The sequence below is a fragment of the Diabrotica virgifera genome, chromosome 7 (assembly GCF_917563875.1).
Source record: "Diabrotica virgifera virgifera chromosome 7, PGI_DIABVI_V3a".
Lineage (NCBI taxonomy): Eukaryota > Metazoa > Arthropoda > Insecta > Coleoptera > Chrysomelidae > Diabrotica > Diabrotica virgifera.
In genome coordinates, this window is record NC_065449.1 from 238345765 (window position 1) to 238367169 (window position 21405).

General features: G+C 32.3%; 2 protein-coding genes across 2 annotated transcripts; one reads left to right on the plus strand and one right to left on the minus strand.

The window, feature by feature from the left end:
* Positions 1-73: 73 nt before the first annotated feature.
* LOC114327942 (isoleucine--tRNA ligase, mitochondrial) lies at positions 74-3059 on the minus strand. The gene has a single exon (XM_028276668.2). The coding sequence runs from the start codon at positions 2916-2918 to the stop codon at positions 99-101; it is 2820 nt and encodes a 939-aa protein (XP_028132469.2). The 5' UTR covers positions 2919-3059; the 3' UTR covers positions 74-98.
* Positions 3060-3322: 263 nt separating this feature from the next.
* LOC114327956 (uncharacterized) lies at positions 3323-18889 on the plus strand. Its single transcript, XM_028276675.2, has 6 exons — positions 3323-3491; positions 3553-3639; positions 6968-7204; positions 10011-10228; positions 16505-16703; positions 16757-18889. Exons 1-5 carry the CDS (start codon positions 3437-3439, stop codon positions 16670-16672), a joined length of 765 nt encoding a protein of 254 aa, XP_028132476.2. The 5' UTR covers positions 3323-3436; the 3' UTR covers positions 16673-16703; positions 16757-18889.
* The last annotated feature ends 2516 nt before the right edge of the window (positions 18890-21405 follow it).

Below are 21405 nucleotides of genomic sequence, written 5' to 3' on the forward strand. Positions count from 1 at the left end.
TACAGTAATAAAAATAGAAAGTTTCAATTGATATGAATGATTCAACTGATCAACAAGTAGAAAGAATAAAAGATTTTACTATTTTTTAAAAATATTTATTATATACCAACAGCTGTTTGACTTTTCATAGAATTACATGCTTCATAACACCTCATACACAATTCATTCTCCTTTTCTGAACTAACTTTTCTGCATCTCGGACAACTGCACATGTTACTCTGACTCACAGATATTTTATAAGGATCACTAAGGTCACTTTCAACAATATTCACATGAGAGACTTGTAATATGTCTACTAATTGTTTTTCTAATTCTTCCAGGCTAGTTAATGGTTTAATAACGTTTTTGCAGACATCTTTCGAAAATATAATATCGACAACTTTATTGACAGTGTTTGCTCCAGTCTCTTTATTTACTTCTCTTTTGCACCCTAAGATAACTTCAAATAACTTTTCAATTTGACTATCGTTCCAATCTTCAATGGGTTGCAAATGCTTACTAGTAAAGAAAGTTTTGTTTTCTTTCTGCGTAAAGTGTAAGTATAATTCTTCAACTAAATGCGGCAACATGGGAGCTACTGACTGTGCTATGATTTCAAAAATTTGGAACAACGTAAATTGAGCGGCTCTCCTCTCAGTACTAGTTTGTATATCACAGTAAAGTCTATCTTTTATGGAGTTATAATATAATGCAGATACAGAGTTTGTTAATAAATTGATAACAGCTCTTGACACTTTGTGGTACTCATAGTTTTGCATATGTTGCGTGATTTTATCGTGAAACTGATATAATAAATGCAACATATATCTGTCAATTAATAATAAGTGAGATTTATTCAAGTCTTTATGTTCATAGTCATTTAAACATCCAAGTGCAAATCGTAGCACACTTCTGATTTTTTGCACTTCTTCAGCACTCGATTCTAGCACATTTGTGCTCACATTAGCTAAAGCCTGTTGATTAGCATGACAAGCAACCCACCACCTTAATGTATCAACTCCATAGACATTCTTTCCTTTTTTACCTTTCGTAATTTCCTCAGGGTCTACAACATTACCTATAGATTTAGACATTTTTATGCCATTTTCATCAACTGCGAAACCATGTACATAAATCGTTTTATATGGAGCCTTGTCTCTAAGTGCTACGGAAGTAAGTAAAGAAGACTGGAACCAACCTGTGAACTGATCTACACCTTCAAGGTACATATCTGCTACTTTTGGACCTTCTAAAACCTTACCCCACGAAAGACCACTATCCAACCAGATATCCATTATATCTTCACATTTTTCGATGTCGTCTGACTTTGAACATGTATTTTCAGGTAGCAGTTCTTGTGCGTTTAATTTCCACCAAAAATCAGTACCTTTTTCATCAATTAATCGGCAATGATGGCCTATAGTGTTCTCATTTATGATTGTTTCTGAAGTAGTTTTATTGTACAAAACTGGTATTGGTACTCCCCATTTTCGTTGTCTGGAAATACACCAATAAGGCCTCTTTTCGATCTGATTAATTAAATTTGTTTTATATATTTGACTTCTATCGTGTGGAAGTATATTCACATCTTCTAAAATTTCAACAGCCCTGGATTTAATTGCTTGTGTGTTAATAAACCATTGCTTACTAGCTTTAATCATCACAGGTTTCTTTGTTCTCCAATCGTATGGATAACTGTGAGTCAACATTTCCTTGTGCAGTAAATTTTTACCTAATATTTCTAAAACAGCATCATTCCCATCTGTCAAACACTTTTTTCCTTGAAGAGAAGGTCCTGCTTCAGTTTTGTAACAACCTCTTTCATCGACCAGATCTACGATCTGCATTTGATTCTTAAGACAGACTAGGAAGTCGTCTGGACCATGGGCTCCAGCTAGATGCACTAAACCTGTACCTTTAGCATTGGTAACATGTGTTGATGGAAGAAAATTATACAGTTTATCTTTATATACAGGATGTTCGTAAACAATATTATCTAAAGCATTTCCCGGCACAACCTGTACTGTTTCGAAATTGATATTTAGAATCTTTGAAACATCGTTAACAAGATCTGTAGAAACTATGTAGATCTTATTCGTATCAGGATTTTTCAGAATTGAGTAAGAAAATTCCCTATTGAAACACACAGCTTGATTTGAGGGTAATGTCCATGGAGTAGTAGTCCAAATTATTGCGTAAACATCTTTCTCCACTAGCGAAGAAATTTTTGGCACACTTTTAATATGTAATTGAACATAGGCACTAGGACTCTTGTGTTTCTCATTATACTCCAACTCAGCTTCCGCCAGAGCAGTTTGTGATGACGGTGACCAATACACTGGCTTAATGTCTCTATAAACTAAATTTTTCTTGTATAACTTAAAAAACTGTCTGAGTTGCAATTTCATATAGTCTTTTGAAAACGTAGTATAGAAATGTTTCCAATCCCCAGTAACTCCCCATGACATGAATACCTTCTTTTGCTCCTCGATTGCTTCCTTAGCGAAATTTCTTGCCCTCTTTCTAATTTCAATAGGATCTTTCTCTTTCGAACCACTTAACGCTTTTAACTCGATGGGCAATCCATGGCAGTCCCAACCTGGAATGTAGTGTACTTTATTACCTCTTAAAATGGCAGTCCGTAAAATCGTATCTTTTAAAATTTTGTTGATGGCGTGTCCCATATGGGGCCGACCGTTTGCATAAGGTGGGCCATCATGTAACACAAATTCTGGTTCGGATAGATGCCCCCTCTGCCAATTGTATAGTCTCTCAAATTCGGCACTGGTGTATACATTTTCATCTCGTTCTATAAGCTTTTTACCAGTCAATTTTAAAGGAAATGTTGTCTTTGGTAACAATACTGCATACTTTTTTGCGTTTGTACAATATGCCCTTCCAACGTTTTTTAAACTTTTAAAATTTCCATTGAATAACATACTAGAACTGTTAAGTACGACCAGGGTCGTCGAGTTTTAAAATATTGATAATGGACATATAATTAATTACTTATTAAACATATTTTTCTTGGAAAACAAAAAAATTTATATACAAGTGAGGTTATGTGATTCATTCATAAATTTCCAGGACATTTGAACTATTCTTAGGCGTACATACTTAATTTTGATAAGGTTGAAAAATCTTATTTTTCAACATTTCCCATCCCAAATAGAAAATATTGATTAATCTATTATGAGCAATAACTTTAGAAACATTATTTTTTGACTGTAAATATTATATGAGGGTAACATATTGAGAAATTAATGTCTTCAGATTTTAAAATCATTCATTTACAATCAAGATCAAGCAAGTGGTTGAAAAATGAAGTAGTTCATTCGTTCATTGACATTTAGAAACGTGTGGATTAAATAAATCCTATGTCATTTAAAATAAAGAATTCAAAAAAATTTAAAGAAAAATCAGTTTTTTTTCAAGATTAGACGATATAACTCAAAATATGGATGTAGAGGGTACCTCTTCGTCTGTTAAAGGAGAATTATTTGAATCAGAAAGTAGGTATATCTACAATTATAATAACTAATATATTTATGATTTAATTTGTAATTGTTTTAGAATGGGTAATGACAAAAAATGTAAAAGGAGCTGTTAAAGTGGCTACTTGTGAGGCAGACGAAACTCAATTATATAACAAAACAAGAGGTATGCTTGTATAGTTGGTTCGCTAAACTCAGACGCAACTGGCTAGATATTTTAGTCAGTATTTTTTTTGTTTTTTGTCAATTTTGCAAAAATTGGCAAAATTACTAACTATTTAGTAATTATTAACTATTTAGTAATTATTTTTTGACAATTTTAGTACAATTGGCAAAATTACTGACTAAAATATCTAGCCAGTTGTATCTGAGTTTAGCGAACAGACTATAACACATTTATTTTATTTATACATAGTATCACAAGTAGTATAAAGCAAATGAAGGGTCAGGGGGAAGAAGGATGAATGTCTCATCTGGAAGCATTTTCGGTAAAATGAAAAACAACATATTCATCGTTTTCTCTCCTTGCGTCCAATATTCTGACGTGTTTTTAAGGTGATTCTTATCGTTATTTTCCCTTGGCGGTTCACAGGTTAATAGTACTCTTTTTAAGCTAACAAATTGCCCAAGAATCGCAAAATGATCAAGAAATTGACATCCATCATTTTTCCCTCTGACTCTTCAATTGTAAAATAAATATTAAGAAATTAGAAAGGAGATACCATTTGGAAAGGTGTAAATTTGTATGTTTATATTTTAAGGGTTTACATATACCTAATCATACTAATATGACAAGTATGAATGAACCTAGCATTGGTAGGCCCATCAACATAAACAGGCTGTGGTGGCTAGGCCACTTGAGAGAATGAATGAGATGGAACTGTCAAAACACACTTATAACTAAAGATTTGATGGAGTGAGTAAAAGAGGCAAGCTCAGAGAACGATGTAAGGATGACGTGGAAGATGACTTGACAAGTGTTAAGAGTATGAAATTGGAAAAGTAAGGTGGAAAATAAGGAATGGAAGCTGATCATAGAACAGTCCAAGGGTCACTATGGGTTGTAGAGCCAATGATGATGAATATGACAAGTAGTAAGATAGGTAGGGTTACTATATGTCCGGACAGTCCAGATTTGAAAGACATGTCCGGATTGGCATTCGGATATGAAAAATGTCCGGATTTTTTTCTTTACTAAAAAAATGGAAAACACTTGGCCCAGTGGTGGGAAATTTCGTTGACGTTTTGCCATTAATATTTAGGTAGTCAAAACACCAGTAATCTTGAGTTTTAACAAATACAATAAAATTATAGTTTCTCAGAATTTTACTACGTGAGAAATATTCAAATGCATAAGCGTAACCAGGATGATCCTAAGGGGGGGGTTACAACTACCTGAAAGGGGGGGGGTTACAACTACTGGAAGGTCTCTGAGGGCTATGGTGTTAAGCGTATAGAGCTCAAAGTACATCCCAATGGGGGGGGTTACAACCCCCAAAACCCCCCCCTGGTTACGCCTATGTTCAAATGAAAATCTTTGAGACATCTTGGTCTATTGTTAAAATTTATATCCTACCTACTACTTGAAAGTTTGTAAAACATTTTAGTTTAGGGTATAAAATAGGTTGTAAATATTATTCAAATTATCAAAGACTCGCCGAAGCATATTGTTTAGAGATTATTTATATAGTATAGTATTCGCGGTGTGCAAGTACTCGGAAGGGATACGCGAAACGATCGTGCGTGAATAGTGGAGAAATATTGCAACTGTCTTAAATAATTCATATTGTCAATTGAAATTGTCAAATTGACGTACATTTCATACCTATTGTCATTTAAGAAGAAAAATTATATATTGCTTCACAATATTGATTTGATATGCAATTATTATATAAAGGTAAATTTTATTAATTTTATTTTGCTTGCAGTACTGCATTTTAATAACTAATTTTATTTACTACATACAATTGTTCGCGTTTTAATAACATAACCTGAATCTTATTTTTTCTTATTATTTTTTTTGGACTATGGCATTGACAATTATTATCCAGTAACCAGGACCATATGATTGGCCAATATAATTAAAAGTGCGAATAAAAGTGCAGAGCGAAGAAACCAGGTGTCGCTTTTCCGAACTTGCACGGTCCCAATACTGACAGCATTTTATTATTCCACCTTCTGCGAAACCTTCGGCTTCGTGTTGGCCGAAGCCGAATTTTGGTTGAATGTTTAAATATTGGCTGAAGGTGACAGAAGCCGATTAATCGGTTGGTCTCTAATAATATGTATTTTAAACTTTCAGAGATTTTCAATGTTAGTTGCATCTTGTAGCGAAACAGCTGTACTTTTAATTGTGCCATATGCAATTCGCATATATATATACAATGTAGAGGTAGCAACACAGTCAAATTTACATTTTACATTTTCTACAACCCCTTGGACTACCCCTGTCCGGATTTGGCCTTAATAAATTATGGTAACCCTTAAGATAGGTCATATATAAAGAAATAGTAGTTAGGGTTTTAAGCTGAAAATAAAACACCTAACAAGACAAACAAACAGCAAGGTAGGTCCAGTGTTGTGGCACTAAGTTTTGTTACAGCATTTTGACAGAGCTGAAATGGATTTTTAAAAAGTGAATTGAAATCAGTGGCGGATCCAGAAATTTTTTCGGGGGGGCATGGGTCTTGAGGGAGATTTAATTACTTGTTGCTGATGCAAGGTCACTTAGCCTTACCAACCCTAGGATAAGTGGGTTTACAATTTTGGGGGGGGGGGTCATGACCCCCCGTGACATCGCCCATGGATCCGCCGGTGATTGAAGTGTGCATATAATAATAAAGAGGAAGATTGTTGTATGCTACCAAAAATAACTATGTAGGAACATTTTGATTTATGGTCTGTGGCCCATCATTAAAAAAATATTACCTCCCTCTTAAGACTTTTTTATTCAGTTATTCATATTGAGGCAGACAACTTTTCTATTTCGGAAAATTTTCGAGAGGGGGTCATTTAATAAATATGTATAGAGGTTACTAAACTCTGGTGAGTCCAACAACTTAAAAATTTTTCAGACAATATTACCAGTAAATTGTAAGTCATTTTATCAAACAATCCTGCAAAAATCAACTGAGGGTATAAATTTTATGAATCTTTGGCGCCCTATGGGGGGCTCACCATGGAGCCATAAATGATAAAACCCAAAAATTAAAAATAAACACAATCTAACTTTAATAATATTGGAATATTTTTCTTGTTGATTTATTTGCAGCTAATAAAATTGAAAAAAATTATTTTATTGGTAAAGATATTACATTTTCACAAGTGTTTGAATTTGTGTTAGCATATTTTTTGTTGAGTTGACTTCTTTCATCTATTTCCTTTCAGTGTCCCTTTCACTGTTAATGTGTATTTAACATTATATTATTATCTCTTATCCAAAAATTCTCTTGTTCAGTTATAAATTCTGTCTTTTATATACATTTATTTTTTAGACTGGATAGTTACTGAAGATGAAAAGGATCCAGAATATGGTCCAAAAAGTAATCCAAAATATGAACAAACTCCAATGACTTCTAAGAATATTGGAAGATTTTTCATCCGTGATTTACTTACTGCTGAAAAAGTCGCTGAAAATGCTTTTGTTTGTAAAGATATTACCTTTTCACAAGTACTTCTATGTGGTAATGTAGTTAATAAATATGAATATTCTGAGCATTACTTTATAGATGGTAAGTCAATTACAATTCTTTGTATCCATGTCACTTCCCGAATTTGTTACACATTCACAATCAATACAAAGCGGCACATTTTATGATAAAACCGTTGACTGATAAATTATACTGGTATAAATTATACCTTATTTATCAATCAACGATAAAACAGTATTCAATTTTACCGACTTTCTAAAAGTCACATTAGTGAGCATGTAAAGGTTGGAATAAATTAATTTTTTCATGGGTGATTTTGGAAATAAATCCTGAAACAGGTCTATTTTTATTTTTAAATTGTTATTTATTGGCATATAATATCGTTGGTTTGGAAGAACACTGTCACAAGTCGAAAAGTTCTAATTTTCAGGAGCAACGTTTTAAAATTTTAATGTGCTAGTTTTCATTATAATTTTGGTAAGGTAAAAATAAGAGGTAAAATCTTTTACAATATTAAAGAGTTCATTATTATCATTTAAATATAAATAGAAAGACCTTTCTACCTGTAATTAGTATTTGGAACAGTTTTTCCCAAAATTTGTTCGAAATGTTACTGTATTGCTCATAATAATTACATATATATAAACGCACATATCATATTATAAGGAATACTTACCTAAGACGAAATGTAACTGTCTTGCATTAAATATTAAACACAAAATCCCAAAAAAATACGTTCCTTTTTTAACTTGTATCACTGTTCTCCAAACGTGGTAACTTCCACAACAACTGAAACACAACTATATTGCGCCGCTCTTCCATAAAATGTAATGCATGGGTTTGACAAATTCAAACTGTGATAAGTCGCCATCTAGCGGAAATTATATGAGTGCAACTTCTGACAATTTTTCCCATAATAAAGTTTAATATTTAGAGTTGGTTAGAGGGTAAACCTCAAAAATGGCAATTTTTGAGTTGTTACATTCTTCTTCCAAACCAACGATATACCATACTAATGATGACATCTAGGCGTGATGTAAATGAGAATGGGGGTCGTGTGCTAGCTCATATAAGGATATTTAATTCTTTATGTAGTAATATATATATAGGGTGTCCCAAAAGTGGCGGAACGGTCGAATATTCCGCGAACTAAACATCGGATCGAAAAACTGAAAAATACGTTTTCAATCATTTTCAAAAATCTATCCAATGACACCAAACACCAACCCCCACTACATCCCCTGGAGGTGGGGTCGGGGTAACTTTAAAATCTTATATGGAAACCCCCAGTTTTTCTTGCAAATTTGGATTCGTTACGTAAAAGTAGGCAACTTTTATTCAAGACATTTTTTCAAGGACATTTTTTCGAACTGTGGATAGATGGCGCTATAATTGGGAAAAACGATTTGTCCGGATACCATAGGTAAAATTATAGAAACGGTCTAATATCTCCCGAAATACACTTTCAAATGAGAAACCAAAAAACAGATTTTTAATCTTTTTCGAAAACCTATCGAATAACAACAAACATGACCCTCCAACCCACCCCCTGGAGGTGAGGTGGGGGGCAACTTTAAAATCTTAAATAGCAACCCCCACTTTTTATCGCAGATTCTGATTCGTCATAAAGAATTAAGCAACATTTATTCGAAACATTTTTTAAAATTTCTGACAGATGGCGCTAATAAATCGTATTTTTCCAATTAAAGCGCCATCTATTAACAATTCTAAAAAATGTTTCAAATAAATGTTGCTTAGTTTTTCATGACGGATCCGAATCTGTAATAAAAAGTGGGGGTTGCTATTTAAGATTTTAAAGTTACCCCCCATCCCACCTCCAGGGGGTGGGTTGGAGGGTCATGTTTGGTGTTATTCGAAAGGTCTTCGAAAAATATTAAAAATCTGTTTTTTAGTTTCTCGTTTGGAAGTGTATTTCGTGAGATATTAGACCGTTTCTATAATTTACCTATGGTATCAGGATAAAGCGTTTTTCCCAATTATAGCGCCATCTATCCACAGTTCGAAAAAATGTCTTGAATAAAAGTTGCTTACTTTTACGTAACGAATTAAAATCTGCAAGAAAAACTGGGGGTTTCCATTTGAGATTTTAAAGTTACCCCCCACCCCACCTCCAGGGGGTGTAGTGGGGGTTGGTGTTTGGTGTCATTGGATAGATTTTTGAAAATGATTGAACACGTATTTTTCAGTTTTTCGATCCGATGTTTAGTTCGCGAAATATTCGACTGTTCCACTACTTTTGGGACACCTTGTATATTTATACACTGTGCTCAAAAATTTTTTTTAATTAAATTAATTGACACAAAAAAAAGGATGTATGTAATTTATTTAATTCAAAATACATGTTACTGCTATTAGAAAACAGAAAAATTTCACACATAAACATTGACTTTCGCTTAAATGTTAATCAAACTGCCAAGATTCAGGTGGGTGGCAGCTTTACCTTGAATTTACGTGAAAAACGATATTTATTTGTCAACATTTTTTCCTGTTTTCTGACAGCAGTAAAGTATATTTTGAATTAAATAAATTACATACTATTCTTCTTTTTGTGTCAATTGATTTATTTCCAAAATCACCCATTCACAAAAAAATGAACTTATTCCAATCTTTACTTGTACACTGTATATTTATTATAAATAGTTATCTAAATGAAATCAGTTGTCTGATTAAATTAGCATTTGCCATTTTCTTTAAAAAAAACTATCAACAGGGAAAACAGCAATTTCAATTATAACAGTGCCTCCTATGGAATTGGCCTAGAACAGTTCATTTCATCCTCATACATAAATATCTTCCAGATGTTAATTATAAAATTACCATTTTTTATTTTATTTTTTTATTTACATACATATTTTATATTTTTTAGTTGATGATGGAACCAGCGCCATCAGATGTATTATTGGTGTAAATGATTTAAATAAACTAAAAACATTAGATAGTGATTTAGAGACCTGTAAAGAATGGTTGCGAAGAAGTACAACAAAGAAGACTCCTTTGGTAAAAGGAGCGCAGATCACCTTGTCCTCAATTAATTATTTACAGAAAGCTATTCCAACCTTTAATGAAATTGAATTAGGAGATACGGTAAGTTAAAAATATAATGTAAAATACAATACTCTTGCTAGTCTAGGGCGCATCTGTTTTGAGATGGACGTTGAGAGGTGACTCAATTTTTTTTGCAGAAATTGCTTGAAAATAACTCGAATAATAATATTTGAGTTATCCTCCCACTTAAAATGGTCCGGAACATTGTTTAAATAATCAAAATGTCAAAATATGAAGGAAAAATTCGATTTTTTTATTGGTTTTATGATTATAGCTTTAAAAGTATTCATTTCTGAGAAAAGTTGTACTGACATAAAAGTTGCGTAATTAAATTTCCTACAATATAGAATTGGTTGAAAATTTAAAAAATAGTCACCCTTGTTGCAAAATAGCAATAATTGCGAAAAAAAACATACAAAAACAAGTATTCGCATTTTACGTTTTTCAACCATTTATGCTACACTTAGGACCTTCATATTTTACCCAGAAAAACTTTATGATTTAGTAAAACAACACTGTAAATTTCATTAAGATCGGTTTAATAGATTTTGCAAAATAAATTTTGCAATCCAGCTTTCGCAAAAAAAATTCATTTTTTTTAAATGTTGCAGGACTAAAAATAAAGCAGATAGTAAGTTGAATTTTTTTTACTTGTAGAAGTGTACTGTTCCTTTCATTTGCAATTTGCAAAATTAAAATCGATTAATTACCACGGCGTCAAGAATTTTTTTAAATAAACATTAATTTTTGGTGCTACGCGCAGGACAGCGGTGTTCAATTCACACAAGTTGATTTCCACCAAAATTTTTTCGAATCTTTATCTAATATGTTATTTTCGGGTCTAGGACATTTCGGCGTCGCCGTTTCGGCGTGGCCATTTCGGCGTGGCCGTTTGGGCGTAGAGCCGTTTCGGCGTAGGCCGTTTCGGCGTCGGCCATTTCGGCGTCAGAGATTTTATTTTAGTTGACTAAATACCTACATTGGAGTCTATTAGTAAGACATTAGATTATACCTACGTTACTTTTTTAGAAATTTAAGAGGCTCTTGATTTATATCTATACCACACTAAAAAAATATATTAAATGTTATTTTTTCCAACTTTTGTAAATGTAAGCTATTTAATTGCACATAATTAATTAAAAAATTAATATATTATATATATTATATATTATACAGTACAATTTTCAAAGGAGGAAGACCTAACCCTTCGGTCCAAACCTAACTTTCGGGTATTATTTTACATCTTCTAAAATTAAAATGTCGAAAATTGTTCTCCTGACTCTACATTTTTTGTTAAAGAAAATTTCAGACTATCATACATTAACAACTATTTTTTTTCTCTCTCACTTTGCCAAAGTATCTGTCGCCGAATCAGCCGGCGCCGAATCGGCGGGCGCCGAATCGGCGGGCGCCGAACCGGCAGGCGCCGAAACGCCGACGCCGAATCGCTGGCGCCGAATCGCCGGCGCCGAAACGGGCCATCCCCATGTAGGGTTATAAAAATATACATTCTGCAAATATTTTTGCTTAAAAAAGATATTTTAACAATATTAAAATTCTCCGTCTATATACCATATAATGTATGTCTAATTAAAGTTGAAAAATGTCAGTTATCATCTAATTAGCTCTGGGACAATTAAGAGAACAGCAATTATTATTAATATGCATTAATAAAAAATCCAATATAGGTATTTGCAGAATAAAATATAACAAAATGTTTATAAAAGAAATATATTTAGTTTATTTTTCTACTTGACCATTAATGTTAAAATTGTGTGACCAATGAACTCCAATGTATTTAAATAACTATATTAAAAGATTTTTTTCCAAAAAATTGCCTGACCAATAAACCTCAATGTAGGTATTTAGTCAACTAAAATAAAATTTCTGACGCCGAAATGGCCGACGCCGAAACGGCCTACGCCGAAACGGCCTACGCCGAAACGGCTCTACGCCCAAACGGCCACGCCGAAATGGCCACGCCGAAACGGCGACGCCGAAACGTCCCATTCCGGTTATTTTCTTCCTCTATATTTTGTTGTATTTTAATATTTTAATTCCACAAAAAACAGACTAATTTTATTATTGTTTGTGAAATATTGTTTAAACAATTGCATATGTTTAAAAATAATAAACTTTTATTCTCTAAGTTAAAATATATGAACAAAGAAAGTTTTTGCTAAAAAAAGTGTTATTTCAAAGGATAGAGTATGTGTTTTTATTTTGCAATAAACAAATTTATCTATTTATATCGAAATGTAATAAAAATTAAAATGTATCAATCATTATCAAAGGTCATTGGAATGCCCAATCAGAGCAAACTATCCGCGGTCCTGCGCGTAGCACCAATAATTAATGTTTATTTAAAAAATTCCTGACGCCGTGGTGGTTAATCGATTTTAGTTTTGCAAATTGCAAATGAAAGGTATAATACACTTCTATAAGTAAAAAAAAATTCAACTTGGTATCTGCTTTATTTTCAGTCCTGTAACATTTTGAAAAAATGAATTTTTTTGCGAAAGCTGGATTGCAAAATCTATTGAACCCATCTTAATGAAATTTACAGTATTATTTTACTGTATCATAAAGTTTTTCTTGGTGAAATATATATCTGGGTCCTAAGTGTAGCATAAATGGTTGAAAAACGTAAAATGCGAATACTTGTTTTTGTATGGTTTATTCGCAATTATTGCTATTTTGCAACAAGGGTGACTATTTTTTAACTTTTGAACCAATTCTATATTGTAGGAAATTTAATTACGCAACTTTTATGTCAGTACAACTTTTCTCGAAAATGAATACTTTTAAAGTTATAATCAAAAAACGAAGAAAAAAATCGAATTTTTTTGAGAGGGAGGATAACTCAAATATTATTATTTGATTTATTTTCAAGCAATTTCTGCAAAAAAATTTGAGTCACCTCTCAACGTCCAAATGTACTAATATTTTTACAGATGCGCCCTGGTCTATGCTCCCATTGTCTCATTTCTTTGTGATATTCTCAGTCTTCCTCTCTTTCGCATTCCTATTAAGCTCCAGTCTGTCAAAATGATTATGCATTCTGAAGATACCTTTATGTAAACAACATTGACATCAAATAAAATTTAAGAAACCTGTATACTAAGAAAATTTCGGCTCCAATGTTTTTTAAACGCATTAATTTTTTCGTATCCTGAAAAAACTAATACACGTATTTTTGACAAAAATTTAAACGCAGAATGAAAGATTACGTTATTACCGAGGGCCGAAAGTCCCTGAAAACTTTATAATGTTTATTTTAATAAGTTACAGGCGTGAACTCCATGAGCAATCAAATGACAATGGCAATAGGTTAATAAACCTAGCAAGATCACTTAACATGGTGATTGCTAGCACATACTTCGCTCGCAAAGATATACACAAAGATACCTGGAAATCCCTAGATGGACTGACAGTAAATATGATAGATCATGTTATTGTAGACTCGAGACACCAATCGAATATAATAAACGTCCGCACCAGAAGAGGGGCCAATGCTGATTCTGATCACTACCTGGTCAAAAGTAGAGTAAGGGCTAGAATTTCAAACATCAAAAAGGAAAGAAGCTCTAAACATGAACGATACAAGGTAGAAGGACTCAAAGAAACAAACAAAAATAAAGAGTATAAAGAAAAGATAAGCATCAAACTAGAAAACAGAACAAAACATGAAAACCCAAATAAGGAGTGGGAAGAGTGCAGAGAAATCATAAAAGAGGCAGCTAAAGAAGTATTAGGCATAGAAGGTAAAGAAAGAAGAACAAGAACGAATGACTGGTTTGACGAAGAATGTCAGATCATAACAGACAGAAAAAACAGAGCATATTTACTGATGCAGGGGCACAGAACCCGACAAGCAGAGGAAGAATATAAACAACTGCGCAAATAAGAAAAGAAAACTCACCGAAGAAAAAAGAGAGAATATATAAACAAAGAACTTCAAGAACTGCAAGAACTAAGTAGATCAACAGAGACAAGAAAATTTTATCAGAAACTGAACAAAAGCAGAAAAGACTTCAAACCGAGAACAACGATGTGTAGAGATAAGGAAGGTAATATATTGACAGAACAGCAAGAGATACTAAGAAGATGGACATAACATTTTACGGAAAAGCTTGAAGGAGATGGGAGTGGGACGAACCCTGATATACAATTAGACCAAGCAGACAACAGAGAAAAGAGTCCACCAACAATAGCCGAGATTAGAACAGCAGTAGACAAATTAAAGAACAATAAATCACCGTAATCGGATCAAGTAGCATCTGAATTACTGAAGGAAGGAGGAGACGCACTACAGAAAACAATACATGAATTGATAACAAAGATATGGTCAAATAAACAGCAACCAGCGGAGTGGAATAGCGGTATTATTGTACCATTACATAAAAAAGGAAATCAGTTAGAATGTGGAAACTACCGTGGAATCATGCTGCTGAATGCAGCATACAAAATAATGTCCAACGTCATTTATGAAAGGCTTAGACCACACGCTGAAAAAATAGTTGGCAAATACCAAAGTGGCTTCTGTAGACAGAAGTCAACAATAGACCAGATATTTGTTCTACGACAGATCCTCGAAAAAACAAGTGAACATAACATCGACACATCATCTCTTCATAGACTTCGAAAGCGCATATGACAATATAAACCGAGAATTCTTAATTAAAGCAATGAAAGAATTTAATATACCAACACAACTAATAGAACTGATAAAGGAATCTCTAAAAGTAGAAAGTAAAATCCGGATACAAAACGAACTAACGGAAATAATAGATGTGAAAAAGGGACTACGCCAGGGAGACGCTCTATCATGCATCTTGTTCAACATCGCACTCGAGCAAATAATGAGGGACACAACAGTCAATACTCGAGGAACAATCATTAATAAAAGCGTGCAAATACTAGCATTTGCAGATGATGTTGACATAATCGCAAGATCAAGAAGGGAAATGATAGAGGCATTCAATCAAATAGAACGAGCTGCACAAAATAGTGGCCTTAAAATCAACCAGAACAAAACAAAATATATGCAGGTAAGTAAAAACGCAGAAATAAGGTAGCCACAAAATATAACAATAGGAGAATACAACATTGAGGGGGTAAAAAACTTTACATACTTGGGATCCCTAGTCACGTCTGCTAATAACGTAGCGAGGAAGTGAAGAGGCGAATATTTATTGCCAATAAAAGTTGCCATGGCTTAATACGGCAACTAAGATCAGATAACGTCGCAAGAAAAACAAAATGCCAAATATACAAAACCTTAATAAGACCGGTACTCACATACGGCTCAGAAACCTGGACACTCACTAAAAGAGAGGAAACATTGCTAGCCACCTTTGAAAGAAAAATCTTGCGACACATATATAAGGGCACAAAAGAAAACGGAATTTGGCGAAGAAGGTACAACTTTGAACTATACAAAATATACCAGGATCCGGATATCATAACATTCATTAAAATATGACGGCTGCGTTGGATGGGACATGTAAAAATAATAGAAGACGGAGAAATACCAAACAAAATATTCAAACAGATGCCAGTAGAAAAAAGAACAAGAGGAAGACCGAAGCTGAGATATTTAGAACAAATAGAAAATGATATAATAACCTTAAAAATAAAAAAACTGGAGAAAAAAAGCACGAAACAGATCAGAATGGAGAAGAATCATGGAACAGGCCAAGACCCCGAAAGGGTTGTCGAGCCAGTGATGATGACAGGGGTGAAAAAAAATAGAATATTTAGTGTGATTTTTAATTTCAAATATCTCATTTAAAAGAAACTTTTTGTTTATTCTAAGGGACTTTCGGCCTTCGGTAATAAAGTAATCTTTCATCCTGCGTTTAAATTTTTCATAAGTATTTATTAGTTTTCTTAGGATTCCAAAAAAATGAATGCATTTAAAAAGCACTGTAGCCGAAATTTTGCTTCTATGCCCATAATAGAATGTATTAATTATTGCCTTTCAACTCCAATATGTGAGGTTTCAATCCTTCCTACATTCCAACCACGTGGGAAGAGTTCCTGTGTTGCCCTGGGTAATCCAGGAATATTTGCAACATCACAAAATATTATTAAAAATATGTAGTATATAATAACACTTTTCAACGTTTAAAGGGTTTAAACCCAAAACATTTTGGTGGCTCAGGCACAATATTGGCTTTTTTAAACACTGATGATGGATTTTTTAACCCGAAAACGTTATGTGATGTAGTGTATCCCTTATTTAGGGACTTTTAAATATACCTTTTACAAAGGATCTAGTATTTTTTTTGTATTAATTATATTAATTTTTAGATTAAAGTATATGGGCGTTTAAAAGAAAATTCTTATGGCAGAAATGTATTTATTTCGAAAATATGGATGGAACAGAACAATCCTTTAGTTTTTAATAAGTATTTGGAAGAAATGATCGATGTATATGAAAATCATTACAATATTCGATTTAATAATCGTTTCGATTAACTAACCAAATCGAATTCTATTAATAAAAAAGGTGGGTTATTTAGAAGACGTCATTTACTGAAAGTTTTAATATTTTCGTTTTAGGTCGATATACAGAATTCAACACCAGAGTTAACAGGTTTCTTGTAATAGTAATGCCGAGATCAATCGGCTGTAATATGTTGTGATTTGTCAAGCATGCATACAAAGACACTATACAGGGTTGCGAAAAAATTTTTCCTGTTATATTCCCTATACCTAAATGCCATAATTTCGGATTTATGGCTACATTTATTTAAAAAAAAAAAAAGAATGTGTGTGTACTTTGTACGCACGTAAGAAGATATTCTTCTATTATATAGGTAATTTAAACGAAGTAAATATACTTAACAGGTTATTTGTATTTTATTTAAAAATTAAACTAACTTTCTTATCTACCACTTTCAAAAAATTTTTATTAAAATAACGAAAAATAAAAAAAAGTATGAATCGTCCAGGATTAGAACCCGCGACCTTCCGTGTGCTTCCGTTCTCTGTCCCACCGCTCTGCCAACTACGCCATCGAGCCACTTTAAATGACCCGTATGTTTCGGATATAATTACACAACACGGCGACAACAATAATACATTTCCTAAAACCACTAATATATTCTTTTAATGACTTATTTGCACGGTTACAGATACATACATACCTATCTTGAAAGATTAGCAATGAACTACATACTGTCAGTGTGCGCAGGCGCGTGGTTCATGTACAATTTTACCCTCAAACGATTCGCCGCTAAAGAAGAATATCTTCAAAAACATTTTTAAACAAATTACAAAACTCAATTTTTTCGGCCCGGGTAGATATTATTTTAGGTTCATTGGATCATTTGAAACAAAAAAAGTCTTATGTAGTTTTCCTCTAAAGTTAATCGTTTCCGAGTTATAAACAATTTAAAACTGAAAAAATGGAAAAATTACGATTTTTTAGGCTCAAAAACACAAGTAAAAATACGATTTTTGAAACTACGAAGTACCTAAATTCAAGTTCAAACCTTATTTTATCAGATACCGATAAGCAATTTGGTATTGTTTTATTTTTTTCTATTTTATAATGGCTTTGGCTTAGCCAATTAGCCAAACTATTTGTTTTTTGTATGGTATTACAATAACAATTAATTTAATTATCTAAGCCTACTTATAATCTAAATTTACAGTGTTTTATATTCATTTTATTTTAAAATTATTGTTTATTAGTTGTGAATGCAGCCCGATCGCCCGTCCTCTCATATTATGCGCTTTATTAATAATTAAAAAAAAAACAATGTTTTACAATAAAACGAGCCAAAAACTCTTATAGGTAGCTGACATAAGAAGGTTTGAGCTTGAATCTGAGTATGTACCTTGTTATTTCAAAAATTATTTTTTTTAATTGTGTGTTTGAACCTTAAAAATCGTCATTTTTCGTTTTTTTTTTCAGTTTTAAATTGTTTATAACTCGAAAACGATTAACTTTAGAGAAAAGTTAAAAATGACCTTTTTGTTTCCAATGATCCAAAGAACCTAAAATCATGTCTAGGCGTGCCGAAAAAAAAAATGATTTTTATAATTTGTTTAAAATTTTTTTTTTTGATAAATGTAGCAATAACTCCGAAATTATGGCATTTAGGTATAGGGAAGATAGCACGAAAAATAATCAGTATTTCTTAAAGATTTTAAAACGCAAAAAATATACAGGGTGTTTCATTTGAAATAAGAAAGTTCAGTAGATTTCCAGAAAAACGGAAGATTTGGCAACAGTGTAATTATCACTATAATATCGGCCGCATTAGAAGACCCTTACCCATCAAAATTTATAAAAATCGTTTTAGTGGTTTCCGAGAAATTACCGTGTTGCCAGACTTTTTCGCAACCCTGTATATACTAATAAGACATGTTTTTTTATAACATCAAATTGCGTTTAATAGGTGAAGAATTAACGATCTACAGACATAGTTTTATGTCTTTTATTTCATAGAGAGAATAATTTCAAAAAGTTATTTTTATACATTTTGTTTGGACTGATTTTTCTGTAATCTTTGTTATTTACATTATATAGCTATTATTTTCTAGATATCTAAATATAATTTCCTTATAAAGCATCGAATCTGATATAATAATTTCTGTCTTAACTGTTTACTGTCTTAACTGTTGCTTTAATAGTAGCATACTATTAAATTTTTATACATTTTTATAATAAAAAAAAAATGATTGTATTTTGTCATCTTCATTCTAATGACAACCATCCCTGTAAAGAAATATGCGACACGACTTCTAAAACCAAGCCTCACACAGCGCAGTAGTAATATCCTAAATATCTACTTAAAAAACATAGAGGGCGTATAAGGCTATATAAAAACTATATGGTTGAGTCTAAAAGAGAAACAAGTAAGCGAAGACCTGATGAAAGCAATAATTATAAATAACTATATGAAAACAATAAATACAATAAAAAACAAAATATGCAATCGCAACCATTTGAAACAACGCAAGGAGTTAGACGAGGCGATAGTTTAAGCCCCGTACTTTTTATAAATGAAATAGATGAGATAATGAAAGAATGTAAGAAAGGTTTTAAAAATATTCTATATACATTTTATTGTATTTTGATAACGATTTCCGAAGTGGAAGCCGAAACGTCAAATACATTTAATTTCAAACTTAAATTGTGGCTTATTTCCCGAATAAAATAGGTAGTAAATTTCATAAGATGCCACATAGTCCATTCTTTCACGGTTTTTGCTCTAAATTTTAAAGAACCGCTTGGATTGACATGAAATTTGCCATACACATAGCTTACATGTCAAAGAAAAAAAGTGATATTGTGCCGACGTGTGCTTTTGCCCTGAATGTGTTTCACCCCCTCTTGGGGGTGAAAAAATATATGTCCAAAACAACTCCGGAAATGGGTAAACTGACTAATTTTAAGTAACTTTTGTTCTATAGAGCTTTTTCGCCAAGTCAACACTTTTCGAGTTATTTGCGAGTGAATATGTTCATTTTTCAACAAAATAACCACATTTTTAGACGGTTTTTCGCAAATAACTCAAAAAGTAAGTATTTTGTCGAAAAAACCGTTCTTAGCAAAAATATAGCCTATAAAAAAAGTAAAAAAAATGGTGTACGCGTTAGGTCTCTGGATCTCGTAGAACCAGAGTTATAGCCAATGAAATATAGATTCATATTAACCAAATTTCAAATAGAATATTTCGACGTGAAATATCCAAAAAATTAAGCACTTTTTGGGGAAAACCCATTTTAACTTTTTTAAAGTGTTTAAAAAAAGCTTTATTTCTGTTTTTACGAAAAGCTTCTAGCATTAAATTTAAGCAAGTTACGCTCAAAATAAAGTTGGTCCCTTTTGTTTTTGCAAAAAAAAATCGGGAAGACCACCCCCTAATTAGCAACTTAAATGAAATTAATCGTTGCCGCTCCATAAATTATTTTACTTATATTGTGTTTATATGATCTGTAAGTTTCATCGATTCAAAGTGTTTATTTTTGAAAAAATTTGGTTTCAAAGTAAAATTTTTAAAAATTTAAATTTTGAAAAATATGCTTTTTTCAAAATAACTTAAAAATTGTTAGAGATACCAAAAGTCTCGAAATACAAAAAAAGTCAGATTTGCTTTTCTGAATATCATGTATTTTTTTGTTTTTCTGTTAGACAAAAATTGATCAAGATTTGGTGTTTCTAAATTTGCATACATTCGTGATCAGTGACTCGTTCAACCCCTTTTAACTACAGCCATTTCAATAATAAGGACCTTGAACCGATGAAACTTACAGATCATATAAACAATATATACACGAGTCAAGAAACTTGTGAAGTCGTTACGATTAAGTTCACTTAAGATACTAATTAGGGGGTGATTTTCTCGATTTTTTTACCAAAACCAAAAGGGACTAACTTTATTTTGAGCGTAACTTGTTTAATTTTGATGCTAGAAATTTTTTTTATAAAACAAAAATTAAGCTTTTTTTAAACACTTTAAATAAGTTTAAATGAGTTTTCCCCGAAATGTGCTTCATTTTTGGTTATTTCACGTTATAGTATTCCACTTGGAATTTGACGAATATGAACCTATATTTCATTAGCTATAACTCTGCTTCTACTAAATAAAAAACGTGATATACTCACTATTTTTTTAAATTTTTTATAGGCTATATTTTTGCTAAGAATGCTTTTTCGACAAAATACTTACAATTTGAGTTATTTGCGAAAAAACGTCTAAAAGCGTGGTTATTTTGTTGAAAAAATGAACATATTCACTGCCAAATAACTCGAAAAGTATTGACTTAGTGAAAAAACTCTATAGAACAAAAGTTACTTTAAATTAGCCAGTTTACCCATTTCCTGACTTTGTTTGGACGAATATTTTTTAACCCCCAAGAGGGAGTGAAAACCACCCCCAGGGCAAAAGCACATATCGGCACAATATCACTTTTTTTCTTTGACTTGTTAGCTGTGTGTATGCCAAATTTCATGTCAATCCAAGCGGTTCTTTAAAATTTAAAGGTTTTGCAATATTTTACCGTTAATGAATGGACTAACAAGGAAATAGCTTCAGAACAATATTGAATAGTAGAATTAGTTCGCTCGTTGTCCATTCTTTCGGTATTATATTTTTACGAAAGTTGTATAAGATTGATCCCTCTTCGTTTTCGTCAAGCTGCTGTCGTAACAATATTTCTTTTTATAATTTTGTTAATTGTCCTATTATTGCTAC

Excerpts from the sequence above, each read along its gene's own strand:
- LOC114327942 (XM_028276668.2), bottom strand. The coding sequence starts at position 2,918 with ATGTTATTCAATGGAAATTTTAAAAGTTTAAAAAACGTTGGAAGGGCA.
- LOC114327956 (XM_028276675.2), top strand. The coding sequence starts at position 3,437 with ATGGATGTAGAGGGTACCTCTTCGTCTGTTAAAGGAGAATTATTTGAA. Across the intron at positions 3,492-3,552 it reads AGAATTATTTGAATCAGAAA|AATGGGTAATGACAAAAAAT; the intron begins GTAGGTATATCT and ends TAATTGTTTTAG. Across the intron at positions 3,640-6,967 it reads ATTATATAACAAAACAAGAG|ACTGGATAGTTACTGAAGAT; the intron begins GTATGCTTGTAT and ends TTTATTTTTTAG.